Here is a 13,299-nt window from a genome sequence, read left to right as displayed (position 1 = left end):
GATGTCAATGTGGAATTTATGAGTTTGATGTAGGTAGTAGCTAAGTAGAGAGACTCTTCTTTAATAGATGGTAGTAAATCTAAAAAGGGAAAGACAAAACAGAAGATAAGAATGCGGAATACTGCGATGATAGAATTGGGTAAGTAAGTGAAGCAACAACTAATGCTCCTTCTTTCAGTCCTGATGTTGGCTTTATCAAGTGGTGTAGTTGTCTGAGTGAACGCTTGCCCAGACCTATTGCTGTTGAGGGGAACCAGTGATGAAGAGGAAGCAGAGGCAGTTGGAGGGAAGCAAGCAGCTTGCTTACAATACCTTTTGCTAGTGATACCCAACACATCCAACTCGGTGCTGACATTTTACTATCCAAAGCACTCTGTCTACTATCGAAATCCACAATCCATAATCAATGAGAGAAATTCCTCCAGCCCAGGATAGACACCTGATTTAGAACAAGTTGAGTTTGTTCCAAAGCACTTCGTAATTTCTTATTAAATCTGAAGCAAGAAGATACTTAAAGATGAACACCACACATTGTGTTTTAAAAACTTTTTATTTAGCTTTTTCATGTTTTTGATCATTTTATCTATTAAAATTGTTTAACATATTTTATAATTGTTTAAGATGTCTTTCCAATGTCTAGATAACTGAGGATGACCCAAATAGTGTTGAAACATGTACCATGTTTTTTAATATGATTAAATTTACCACATATATGTAGTGTTTTAGTCTTTTGTGTATTGAAATGGTATATAAAACCTTTTAGAATTAAAATTTAAGAATTAATAAACATAAATTTGCAATCACAATCAAAGAAATTCCCAAAAACATGCCACAAAGTAATCTGCTTCCTTCCCGTCCACTGCTTCTGCTTCCCCTTCATCACCGCTTCCCTCCACAGCAATAGCACTAGACAAATGCAAGTTTGTGCTCATTGAGACAACCTCACCACTCCATAAAGTCAACATCAGGGACTGGAAGAAAGAGCATGAGATTTTGCTTCACTTGCTTACTCAATTCTATCACAATATTCTACATTCTCATCTTCTTAAGGAAGAGTCACTCTACTTAGCCACTACCTACATCAAACTCGTAAGTTCCATGTTGACATTTATACAAGTTTGTTAAAAACAAGATCCACAGAACAACTTTAGATAAAAAATCTCTTCCAGTCTCACTTGATATGTAATTGTCTTAACGACTTTTTTATAACAGAAGTTATTTCTCCAATGAATATCTTTTACAATAATTCTACCAAAAACAGTTCAAACAAATTTTTACGTAGTTTTTAATGAAGAGTGTGTTCAAATGTCTCACAATATATCAATGGTTTTGATGTGTACAATTTGTTTTTAATGTATCACAACTATGTGGTCAATAAGTTTTAGCATTCTAGCTGAATATGGCTCTAATAGGGGCTGAAACATGTACCGGTTTTAACACACCTATTTAATGTGAATAGCCTCAATCAGGTAATGAATAGGTGGATCCTTGTAATAAATTATTTCTAAGAATTTTGTATAAATATCTGTGTAAGGTAGTTGTCAAAAAACTTAAGATTGCTATATCTTCACTCCATTTAAGAGCTCTATTAAAGACGGTATGAACATACCAGGTATAAAAAATGGACAACACACTGTTCTGAGTAAAACAATACATTTCCTTAGCTGTACAATTCAATGCAGTATCAAAAACAAATTTACACTTATTAGCTGTCCACTTTCAGACTTCCATTTATGGCACATTTCCTCTGGAATGACGTTAACAGAGTTAATGAAGTATGTTCCTGATCCTGCTCAATGGCAAGAGGTTCGATAGGAAGAGTCTTACTGTCACCCTGAGGTGACAGATCGCTTGGTCACACTGAGGTTTGAGTGATACCTGTTGAAATCCAGTTTCTTTGATTGAGTTTCTTCAGTTCTGAACTTTCAAATTCCGAATCTTCAAGGTCACAGAGGTTAGTGGATAGGTCACTAGTACTTGTACACCCCCCCAATAAAGAAGCTCGTTCTCCAAGTACAGTGATCACTGAATTGTCTTCATCCTCACCATTGCACCGCCTGTTACTAGGAAATCCATAAGGCACTATGTCTTCTTCTGTTTCAGTCTCATTGAATTGAGGAAGGTTGTGCAAGTTGATGTGAAAGTCTTCTCCACCACTATCCAAATATTCTGAGTCGCCCACATATTCAGATTCCTGGTCCTCATTTAGAGTTTCAATATCTCGTACTGGGTCCAAGGGTCCCAACACTGAAAAAAGATACATTAATAAGAAAGTGTGTAAAACTACATGGATTTAAATACACTATCATCTTTAGTAATACTGCTACCACACACATATTCTGACACAAATATCAAAGTCAATATAAACAAATACTACAGCAGAAGAGTAAAGGATTTCAGATCTCACTCTTCTTACATTAGTCTTCAGTGCAACATCACCTTTCAGTGCTCACACATGAGTGAGAGATAAATGCAGTGTTATAAATGCAAAGTTAATTGAAAGTTCAACAAAAACTTAGGTGTAATACTGTATGGATACCAAGGTTGTTTTTCAATCAAATACAAGTACTATGCATGTCTGTCAATTGTGTTCACATGCTGATCATGAGGAATCCCAGATGTGTTGTTTTCCAAGATACATAGTATTGTTCAAATTTTTCTGTCATAGAGTGGGTGACATTATAAAGTAGCTTTTATACCAATAACTCAAATATAAATTTCTCCAGTATTCATTATGAAATCTGAGTCCTGACTAAATATTTATTCTTAACTGAATGATATAATGAAAGAGTGCTAGTACAAATATTACAGTAACTTAAAATTAAGTTTCAATGTAAAAAGTAGCATTGTCATTATCATCATTTACCCTTCTAGCATGCAAGTTGGGAGAGTGTTGGAAAACTTTCCTTCATGTGTAAATTACTGAGAGCAAGGTACATTGTATTAGTGATGGGTCACGTGATGCAAAGCTCTCGATGTATTCTGAGCAATCAATGCAGTACCTGCCTCGTAATGCTATCTCAGTGTTGTATCGTGACGTCAGGTGTACGCGACCTGTGTCCCAAGCTAGTGTTGGGAAGCGTGATACACAGTTCTCGATGCATTCTGTACAACCGATGCAGTCCATGACTCGTAACCCTATCTCAAAGTTGTATTGGGACATCATGTGCGCATGCAGTGTGATATCCCTCGGCTATACTTTGTCTGCTGATCAACTAACGACAATGTTATGCCTACTTGTTGATAATCTACTCGCAGTCAACTTATATATTTCCTACATTTTACTTTTGTTCTGAAGTTATTGTATTGGTCAGAGGATGCATAGTAGGTTTCGACCCACAAATGGCCAAGGCTGGTGCGTGGTCCAATAGCTCTGCATTTCGTCCGTCCAACCGAGCAGAGGAGGCATGGCTACGGCCCTATGCCACTGTATTCGGGAGATGGAGAGGGGCTAGTCCCCACAGTTGGCTGGTCTGAGAATGGTCTTCCATGGTTTTCCATTCTCCTGCACTAAGGTGAATGCCAGGACAATTTCTAGTATAGGCCACAGTCACCAACCTCCCTCACCTCAGAACATCTCCTTCACCATATCCCTGGCCCGAGAGATGACGTTACTGTCTAGAAGGCCACCGTCCACTTCATGGATGGAATGAAAACTTGTTTAGTAGTAATAGTGATCATGTTCCATACAATCCCAAAGATTATTGCTCATTTGTTCAATAATTCAGCCATATATTTTTCATTTTGTATAATATTACACTAATATTACACGCATGGTTGTCAAATATGAATAGCACATATATAATATATCAATGCTTCATTTTAATAATCCTTCACTGATTTCAGATGGAAGACATTATTTAGACCCAGCTCTGAAACACATTCATTCACACACAATTTGCATGAAAGCGGGTGTTGAACTTACATGGCATGCAGGTCGTATTAAACAAATATTTCAAAAATTTGTAATCTTCGCCCTGGACTCGAACTTTCTACTTGACATGCAAGCCCGCTCTGCATTGCCTTTACCAACTACACTATGGTTCTGTACAACACACTGGGCAGCTTACAGCAAGTATTAGGTTTACTATGGTCACAAATATAAATTTAGTGTTTCGCCGGCATGTCAGGTTCATATGATCAAGAAGGTACACGCTGTCTTCCAGTGTTTAATACGATTATAACATTACGGCATCCTATCATGGTGAGGCGGTAAATACCAAGATATCTGGTTGTGTTGTCTGAACATATCGGCAATGCAGATGTTTTCAGGACAGAATGAATATTGTGGATTGCATAAAACTACATTGGAAGGGGCGGCTGAATCACGCTGTATAAGTATGGTAACAGATAGATCGTTTCTATGAGAAGGATCATTCAAGACCAATTACAGTTAATATCAGATCTGAAGGTATGTATAGATATCTGATAAAATGGCCACAAGGTAATCAGGTTTTGATTACATTATGATTGCTTTATATTACACGTGTTTAAGTGGAAGAGATTTTATCTTTTTATTTTGTATATTCAACAATGTTACAGTTTCTTCTATTAGCAATTTAGTTGTTTCTGCCTGTTAATGATATACATGATCACAAGATAGCCCATTTAGGAATGACTTCTATAATATTCGTCCTGACTGAGGTCCAACTAGAGCGTGCCTCGAGATGCATTGAGAGTAGTGCCGTCAATCTCGAGTATCTCGAATGAGAGGATGCCCATCACTAGTGTAACGACCACTCACCTACTTGACTCTGTATGGCCGCTGTTCTCTCGTACATCGCTTGACTTACTCAACACGCCGTTACAAGCACTCATCTATTTGGCCTTGTACTCTCGCTGCTGCCTCGCGTATCGCCTGACCTGCTGGACATCTTACCACGTACTGAACTACCACTAGGTTACGTCACTCGCTACATCACTAAATGCTGTTTCTTGAAGCCATCTGCGCTTCACAAACTTTCTGACGCCCTATAAATTCATCCTCCGATCCCTTGGTCTTCCGTCCAGTGCTGATACCAAGTGAGGTTGGAGGGTTGTCCAATGAGTTCCCAGTATTATGCTGGGAAACTCTATTTTTATTTCTTCCAGATTGGGTGAGCAACAGAGTGTCTTATTATTTATTATTATTTGCCCAGTGGATTTTGGCAATCAGGGCCTAATTTTAACTTCATCTGTATGGCCAGTTTGAGTTGTACATGACTGTTTAAACAAATAATGGCCACAAGATAATACATAGAGTAAAGAGATTTGAATGGTTGAATATGGGCCTGGACTTACCAACACACTATGAACAAACTTTGCACTCCACATCTTTACATGCTTGTGCGACTCCCACTGTTGTGATCCCATCCTGTTCCCTCCCCGTTGCCCTCCTTTTCCTTTTCTTGATTTTAAAACTGTGTTCATTGATCTCGTTGGGCTGAGCCTTGTAGTTCACTACATCTTTTTTTCTTTTTTGAATTGCCTCATGTAAGATTTTGTAAATGGTTTAGGGCTTTCTTGTAAATACGTTGTTTCTAATCAAACGTTTTTCTTGTACTTTTCGATATTGTGAAATGTTGAGTTTTATTCTGGTTATCTTTCGAGTGGAAAGAATATATTGTCTTGGTTAAATCTTACTATTATTCTTCTTGTTCCCTCCACGGACCTCTCATCAATCCCAGCCTGTTTCTGATTGGCAATTTTTTTTTTTTTTTTTTGCAAGTTGCTTTATGTCGCACCGACACAGATAGGTCTTAATGGCGACGATGGGACAGGGAAGGGCTAGGAGTGTGTGAAGGAAGCAGCCGTGGCCTTAATTAAGGTACAGCCCCAGCATTTGCCTGGTGTGAAAATGGGAAACCACGGAAAACCATTTTCAGGGCTGCCAACAGTGGGGTTCGAACCCACAATCTCCCGAATACTGTGTCTCATAGTGCATTGGCACTGCCGGTGGCTAAAATTAGCCTACGCAGTGGCCTCCACGGTATGCACTAGCCAGCGTCTTGGTAGGTGTGCTAGGTACCAACTGATGAGCCCAGCCTAGCACACGAGGGCGAAACGCTGGCAACTAGGAATGAGTTAGCTGGAAAATTTATAATGTCCAATTACGGACCATTTATATTGGTATTACTGGATACTCGCCGCACTTAAGCGACTGCAGCTATCAAGCTCGGTGTTTCTGATTGGATAGCTTGCCAATGTGTCTTTAAATAATCATTGCATTATATGGATTACTATCTTCCATGAATTGCTGCATACATACATGCTTGGTTCTATATACCCCACCAATCATAACACTATGTACACCTCAAGATGCACTGAGAGTAGTGACGTCAGTCTCCAGAATCTCAAACGAGAGTTATGCGCGTCATGACATTGCACCCCGAAATAACAACAACAATAATAATACTCACCACACACACTCCGTAGGCTTCTGAGGGACGTGAAGTTCCCGTGCCGATCCCACAATCCTCTTCCATCCTTTTCGATCTTGCGCCTCCTTTTCCAAGTTAACAATTTGGAGGATCCGGCATACCTTGTTGATCTCCTTCTTCCTGGTGCTTTGGGGTCTTCCTGAAGGTCTTTTCCCATTAAGAGATCCATTGTATAGATCTACTGATGCTCTGTCATCCTGTATGCTCAGTACATGTCCAGCCCAGCACAGTGTGTTGTTGAGAGAGGGTGTAAATCTCATAATTAGATCTTTTCTGCTAGCTTTGAGAGATAGGTTTGTACCATGGGCCAAATATTTTTCTATAAACTTTATTCTCAAAGACTTGCAACTGCTGTTGCTCTTTCTTGGTTATACTTCATGTCTCGGAACCATACAGAAGTACAGGTCGAATGATTGTATTGTAGATAATCATTTTTGCATTCCTTGTTAAAAACTTAGTGCCTAATATAGGGCTCATTGAATAAAATGCCTTATTTGCATTCTTAATTCTAGCTTGGTGTTCCTGTTGCCTTCGGTTTTGCTCATCGATTAATATACCAAGGAATTTAAACTCTTCTACTCTTTTAAATACATATTTCCCAATCTTCAAAGGCAATTTGTCAACCTCCTCATGATTCGGTCTCTGTACAACCAGGTAATGTGTCTTTTTATCATTTACGCATAAGCCAGTTTTTGCTGCCATTTTCTCTAGTTCCACACATAACTGCCTAATTTATAATTCATTGCGGCCAATAACAACAATATCATCTGCATATGCAAGGACTTTATGTTGTCTCCCCAATATGATGCCAACAGGTACAAAAGCTAATTTCCTGACAATCTTCTCCAGTGCAATGTTGAATAGAAGAGGACTTAGTGCATCCCCTTGTCTCAGTCCAGTTTGATTCTGGAAAGGAACTTGATTTTCTGCCCTTGAGCAAAACACAGCTAACATTACCATCCATATGCAGTTTGCACATGTTAATTAATTTTATTGAAAAGCCAAATTCCATCAAGATGTTCCATAGTCCTTCTCTATGGATTGAATCATATGCCTTGAAGTAATCTATGAAGAGGAATACATCTTATCATTAATAGTCTTAATTGCAAACATGTTGTCTGTAGTGGATCTGTTACTACGAAAACCGTTCTGACAGTCCCCAAAAACATTTTCAGCAAATGGTTTTATACGCTGTAAAAGAATAAAAGACAGAGTTTTGTAGGCCGTGTTTACAAGAGGTATACCATGATAATTTTGAAGTTCTTCCTTTTTCCCTCCTTTATGAATTGGGACAATAAGTACTTCCTGCCATTCTTTTGGAATAATTTCATCGTGCCATATCCTTAGAATGATATATGTATTTATGTAACCTTTCTCCACCACGTTTAATAAGCTCAGCAGGAATGTTGTCACTACCTGAAGCTTTACTGTTTTTTAAACTATAATACTTTGTAATACCTCTTGATATGATGGCTCTGGTATTTGTTCTTCTGATGGGGAACTAGATGGTTTACCAACACAGGTTTCTGGATCAGCACATTTCAGCAAGTAATTGAAGTATTGCTTACAATAATTTAATAATTTGTCCTGATCAACAATTACATTTCCAGACTTATCTCTCATAATACTTGACCTTGGTTGAAATCCTTTTCTAATTGTGTTGACAGTTCCATACATCTTGCAGATGTCCCTGTTTCTGTAGTCATCTTGGATTGATTCTATTTGTTGTCTCAGGTAGACTTTTTCCTTTCTACAAATTAATTTACTACATTCTTTCTGTTTTTCTCTGTATAGTTCTTCAACTACATTCTTATTAGACTGCAGCCACTTATTACACCATACTGCCACTTCATCAACTGCATCTTGACATGCCTCATTGAACCATTTCTTTTTCTTGCTAACACCTTTCGGTATCACTTTCATTGCTACTGTTGTCATGATTTGTTTTGCGTTATTCCACATTTGTTCACAAACTTTGTCATTTGTGACTTATAAGAGGTTTTCAATTTAATTTTAACACAAGCAATTATCATATTGTGATCAGATCCTATCTCAGCTCCTCTGTAAGCTCCAATATCAGTTATGGAGCTTCTATGCCTGTTATCAATTAGAACATGATCTATTTGATTGGCAGTCTTACCGTCACACGAATACCATGTTTCCTTATGTATTTCTTTATGTGGGAAGGTGGTACTCTGCACATTCATGTTTGTGGATGTAGAAAAATAAATTTGTCTAATGGCATTATCATTGCTTTTGTCATACAGACTTTCCCTTCCTATTGTTGGCACAAGAATGTCTTCCTTTCCAACTTTTGCATTGAAATCACCCAAAATCATTTTGACATCATGTTTGGGTAATTTAGTTCACAGTTCTAACAAATCCTCATAAAAGGAGTCTTTAATAATAATAATGCTATTTGTTTTACGTCACACTAACTACTCTTTTACGGTTTTCGGAGACGCCGAGGTGCCGGAATTTAGTCCCGCAGGAGTTCTTTTACGTGCCAGTAAATCTACCGACATGAGGCTGATGTATTTGAGCACCTTCAAATACCACCGGACTGAGCCAGGATCGAACCTGCCAAGTTGGGGTCAGAAGGCCAGCGCCTTAACCGTCTGAGCCACTCAGCCCGGCAAAAGGAGTCTTTAATATGATCATCCTTGTCATTTGTCGGGGCATGGCAGTTCACAAATTATATGTTAAACCATTTAAAATGTGCCCTCATATAGTGTAGTCTTTCATTCACATGTTCAAAGGACAAGCACTGACGATACTAGTGAGTTTTGGACACAAAATGCAGTACCAAATTCGTGGGGTCCAGTTTCTTTACCACTCTTTAAAAGTGTATACTTCTCCGTGTCTTGTATACCATTACCTAATAAACTAGTCTCCTGAATTGCAGCAATTCCCACTCTATACTTCTCCAACTATTGCCTGAGACTTTTGAGAGATCCAGGTTTATACAGGGTTCTTACATTCCAAGTTCCTATTCGTAAAGCCGATTTCCATTGCAGGGTCGTCATATTTTGATACATACATACGTAGTACATATCCCACGTCGTTCTATTTTAAGCGATGGGTCGGCGAACGAGGCTTCTCCACCAGTTGTGGTCTCTGATATCCATTCTTATTCATCCAAGGCAAATGTGAGATATTTATAACAATCTTTTTTTACGCAATAGAGCCATTAACCCTATGTGCATAATAATAATAATAATAATAATAATAATAATAGAAGAAGAAGAATTTCAAGTGGATAAAAAAACAAGAGAATTAATCAAACAAACATTAACTGGCACAACTTCAAAAGCTAAATTCCTAGGCGAAATATCTGAGCCTTTTCCTGTTAACGCTGGGGTCCGTCAAGGGGATGGTTTATTACCGTTACTGTTTAACTTGGTACTTGAGAAAGTAATCAGGACCTGGGAAAAGGAAACTAAAGGAATAACCCTTGGAAGACTACGTAAAGACAGAATTCACGTGCAATGTCTGACCTTTGCTGATGACATAGCAATCCTTTCCAATAATAGGCATGAAGCAATTCATTCCATTGAAAAACTGCATGAAATTGCCATCAAAACGGGACTTCAAATTTCATATGAGAAAACTCAGTACATGGAAGGAGCCTCACGATACTTAGATGGACAACCTAAGATAACTAAATTTGCCAAAATTGTTCAAGTGAACCAATTTAAATATCTGGGAGAAATTACTCAGCTCTCTGGTTTAAACCACGAAGCAAATAAAGAAAGAATTTGCTAATTACAGAAAGCATACAGGATCACTTCGAAACAGGTATAATAAAAAATCAATATCTCAGAATGCAAAACTTAGACACTATAATACAGTGATCAAACCTGAAGCGTAATATGCCTCAGAAACCTTAATCATTGGTGGTGGATCTTTAACAAAAGACATTGAGAAACAAGAAAGGAAAATTTTACAAAAAATTTTTGGCCCAGTTTGTATAGATGGAATATGGAGAAAAAAATCATCCCAGAAGATATATTGTCATTCTGAAAAAATTTCTCACACTTTTCGGAAAAGACGATTGAAATTTTATGGACACATTATCAGAATGAACACTAACAGGCTAACTATAAGAATTTTCAACCTGGCCCTTTCGTCTAAAACCAAGAACAGCTGGCTTCAAGAAATTGAAACAGATCTCCAGGAAATCAACATCTCAGAAGACATTGTACAGGACCACTGATCTCTATACCTGGATGGCTGGTAGCTTGGGTAGCAGTAAGCCGAATAGAAGATGACTGGTGCAGTAAGATGGCAGTGAGCGCACGGTGCGTAGACCACGAGGAGCGCGCTTGCTTTGTTTATGCTTAGTTCAGTGATGCCAGGCCTCTTGATTGTAGTTCCACGAGTGTTCTGTGCTTTGTTATTGCAAAGTAAATAATAGTGTATTTTACGAATTTAGGTTCGTTGCCTTGTAGTATACTTGTGGATTCCAAGATTCAATTTAAATATGTATGTGTTTATCTGAGTCCGCCTCTGTGGTGTAGTGGTTAGCATGATTAGCTGCCACCCCCGGAGGCCCGGGTTCGATTCCCAGCTCTGCCACGAAATTTGAAAAGTGGTATGAGGGCTGGAACGGGGTCCACTCAGCCTCGGGAGGTCAACTGAGTAGAGGTGGGTGGGTTCGATTCCCACCTCAGCCATCCTGGAAGTGGTTTTCCGTGGTTTCCCACTTCTCCTCCAGGCGAATGCCGGGATGGTACCTAACTTAAGGCCACGGCCGCTTCCTTCCCTCTTCCTTGCCTATCCCTTCCAATCTTCCCATCCCTTCACAAGGCCCCTGTTCAGCATAGCAGGTGAGGCCGCATGGGCGAGGTACTGGTCATTCTCCCCAGTTGTATCCCCGATCAAGAGTCTGAAGCTCCAGGACACTGCCCTTGAGGCGGTAGAGGTGGGATCCCTTGCTGTGTCCGAGGGAAAAAGCCGACAGATGATGTGTTTATCTGAAATATGAATGAAGAAACATTCTACGGGGTATTAACATACCGCAGTGTTCAGCTTATGGATGTACAAACAGAACCGATCAGTAGAAGGAGAAATCATTTCATCGGGGAGTTTTATACTGTACATAAGAATCTTCCTAGGGTAGTGTTTTGAGTTTTAGGTTTATTGTATCTTATTTCGCATATTCCGGGAGCAAAATGGCAATTAATTTTTGTAGGTTTCCTTTCTCGAGACCCGAACATCTAAGATCATCGATTAGGAGTATCAGGCGGGAGAATTGGGAGCCTTCTAAAACAGCTGTTCTCTGCTCGGATCACTTAGAGGAAGACTGTTTTGATAGAAATGGACAAACAGTACACCTTAGAAGTGATGTACAGCCAACTGTTTTCAATTTTACTGAACATTAACTGCAAGTAAAAATTTACTTATATATTTTTTTATTTCTCGTAATTAAACTGACGGTTTTGATAAAATAATTGACGTGACCTTATAACAATCTTAGAAAATGAAGTCTGGGGGAATTCTAGACCTTATTTACATCAGTAATAATTATGGGTGGGAGAAGGGAAAGTGTGGTGGGTGTTTGGGGCTATCCCATTATACAATTCGTGGTATTTGGGACTGTTAACTGGTGTTACATATATCTGATGATGACTATCAATATCGCTTTGGTAGCTGAATTTAATTAAAGAGGTCTGTAATAGTAAATTAAGCTGCAGGTAATGTGATATATTGACAAGTTTTGAATATTTGCTGGTTTTATAAATGTGTACATTTGCTTCACTGATATTTTAATTTGATAATATGCGCGTTATTTCATAGAAACAGGAATTCATTATCAAGCACCGATTATGGTATGTCGAACCTAGGCCTGTATAGTGAGCTACTTTTATAGGTACATCATTTTAAGAATGCATAATTTCGTGGCATATATGTATACAATTTACAGCAATGTTTCCAGAAACTGGTTTTCACTTGTATTGTGTTACCGATCGCTAATTGCATGTATTCAGCGCCTAAGTTAATATTTGTCGGCCGTTATTATACACTCATGTTTATTGCTATCCCGGAGATTTAGTGACCTCGGAATGACGTGTCAGTGATCCCAATGTCCTTATGCTTTGAGTGAACATGTCTCTTTATTTTTAATTATTCCAATGCGCCATTAACTGCGACTTAAAATTGACTATATTATCTTTGCTTCCCCATAAGGAGAGCTCTAGGTTGGGTACGCCAACATGGCGAACCGCGCACTCAACTTGGCGTACTTTCTCCTGCAGTGGAGACCTGCCATCAGCGATCCATGTATAGAGATCAGTGTACAGGACAGATGTAAATTCAGAACCAAAATCGACAATCACTACTTTGAAGACAAACCCAACACCAGAGCTACTATAACTTGGACAGAAAACGAAGGAAGAAGCTCAGTGAGAGGATAAAGAGATTTTGGGAGGAAAAGAAGGCCAACACATCAGCTAAGCAAGTTCAACCGTGCTCCTGAGTAGGGCATAACGATGTAAAAAAAAAAAAAAAAAAAAAATTTAAAAAGTAAACTTGTGTCCTTATCCTGAGGTGGTGTAGCTCTTTTCAGGCACACCCCTAATGGAGGTGAGCTGCATGAACCATTTTAACCACATAGCAGCCGTCCTGCCATTCTTAAATTTCTGACAATGGAATCGAACCCAGGCCACCGAGGACGGCAGCTAATAGTGCTAACCATTACACTACGGAGGTGACATAATAATAATAATACAGTAGAGCCTCGCTCATCCGACCTTCGCTTATCCGACATTCCGTGTTATCCGACACTGTTAGACTTAATTGCAACTTTTGGTGGAGACTAAATTCAGGCACACCAGCTGTGGAGGGTGCGACCATGGGACAAGCACTGGCCTGAACGCTG

At 39.0% G+C, this 13,299-nt stretch overlaps 1 protein-coding gene across 1 annotated transcript in view; it reads right to left on the bottom strand.

The window, feature by feature from the left end:
* Nucleotides 1–1,643: 1,643 nt before the first annotated feature.
* Nucleotides 1,644–13,299, bottom strand: part of LOC136874446 (fat-like cadherin-related tumor suppressor homolog) — a 671,031-nt gene continuing 659,375 nt past the window's right edge. Inside the window, exons 43-44 of the mRNA XM_068227805.1 lie at nt 13,253–13,255; nt 1,644–2,247 (exon numbers count right to left, since the gene is read on the bottom strand). Of these exons, the coding sequence (XP_068083906.1) occupies nt 1,856–2,247; nt 13,253–13,255 (395 nt within the window). The 3' untranslated portion in view covers nt 1,644–1,855. The remainder of the gene's footprint in view (nt 2,248–13,252; nt 13,256–13,299) is intronic.

This window comes from Anabrus simplex, chromosome 5 (genome assembly GCF_040414725.1).
Source record: "Anabrus simplex isolate iqAnaSimp1 chromosome 5, ASM4041472v1, whole genome shotgun sequence".
Lineage (NCBI taxonomy): Eukaryota > Metazoa > Arthropoda > Insecta > Orthoptera > Tettigoniidae > Anabrus > Anabrus simplex.
Note: the sequence above shows the minus strand (reverse complement) of the source record. Positions and strands in the feature narration are given on the sequence as shown.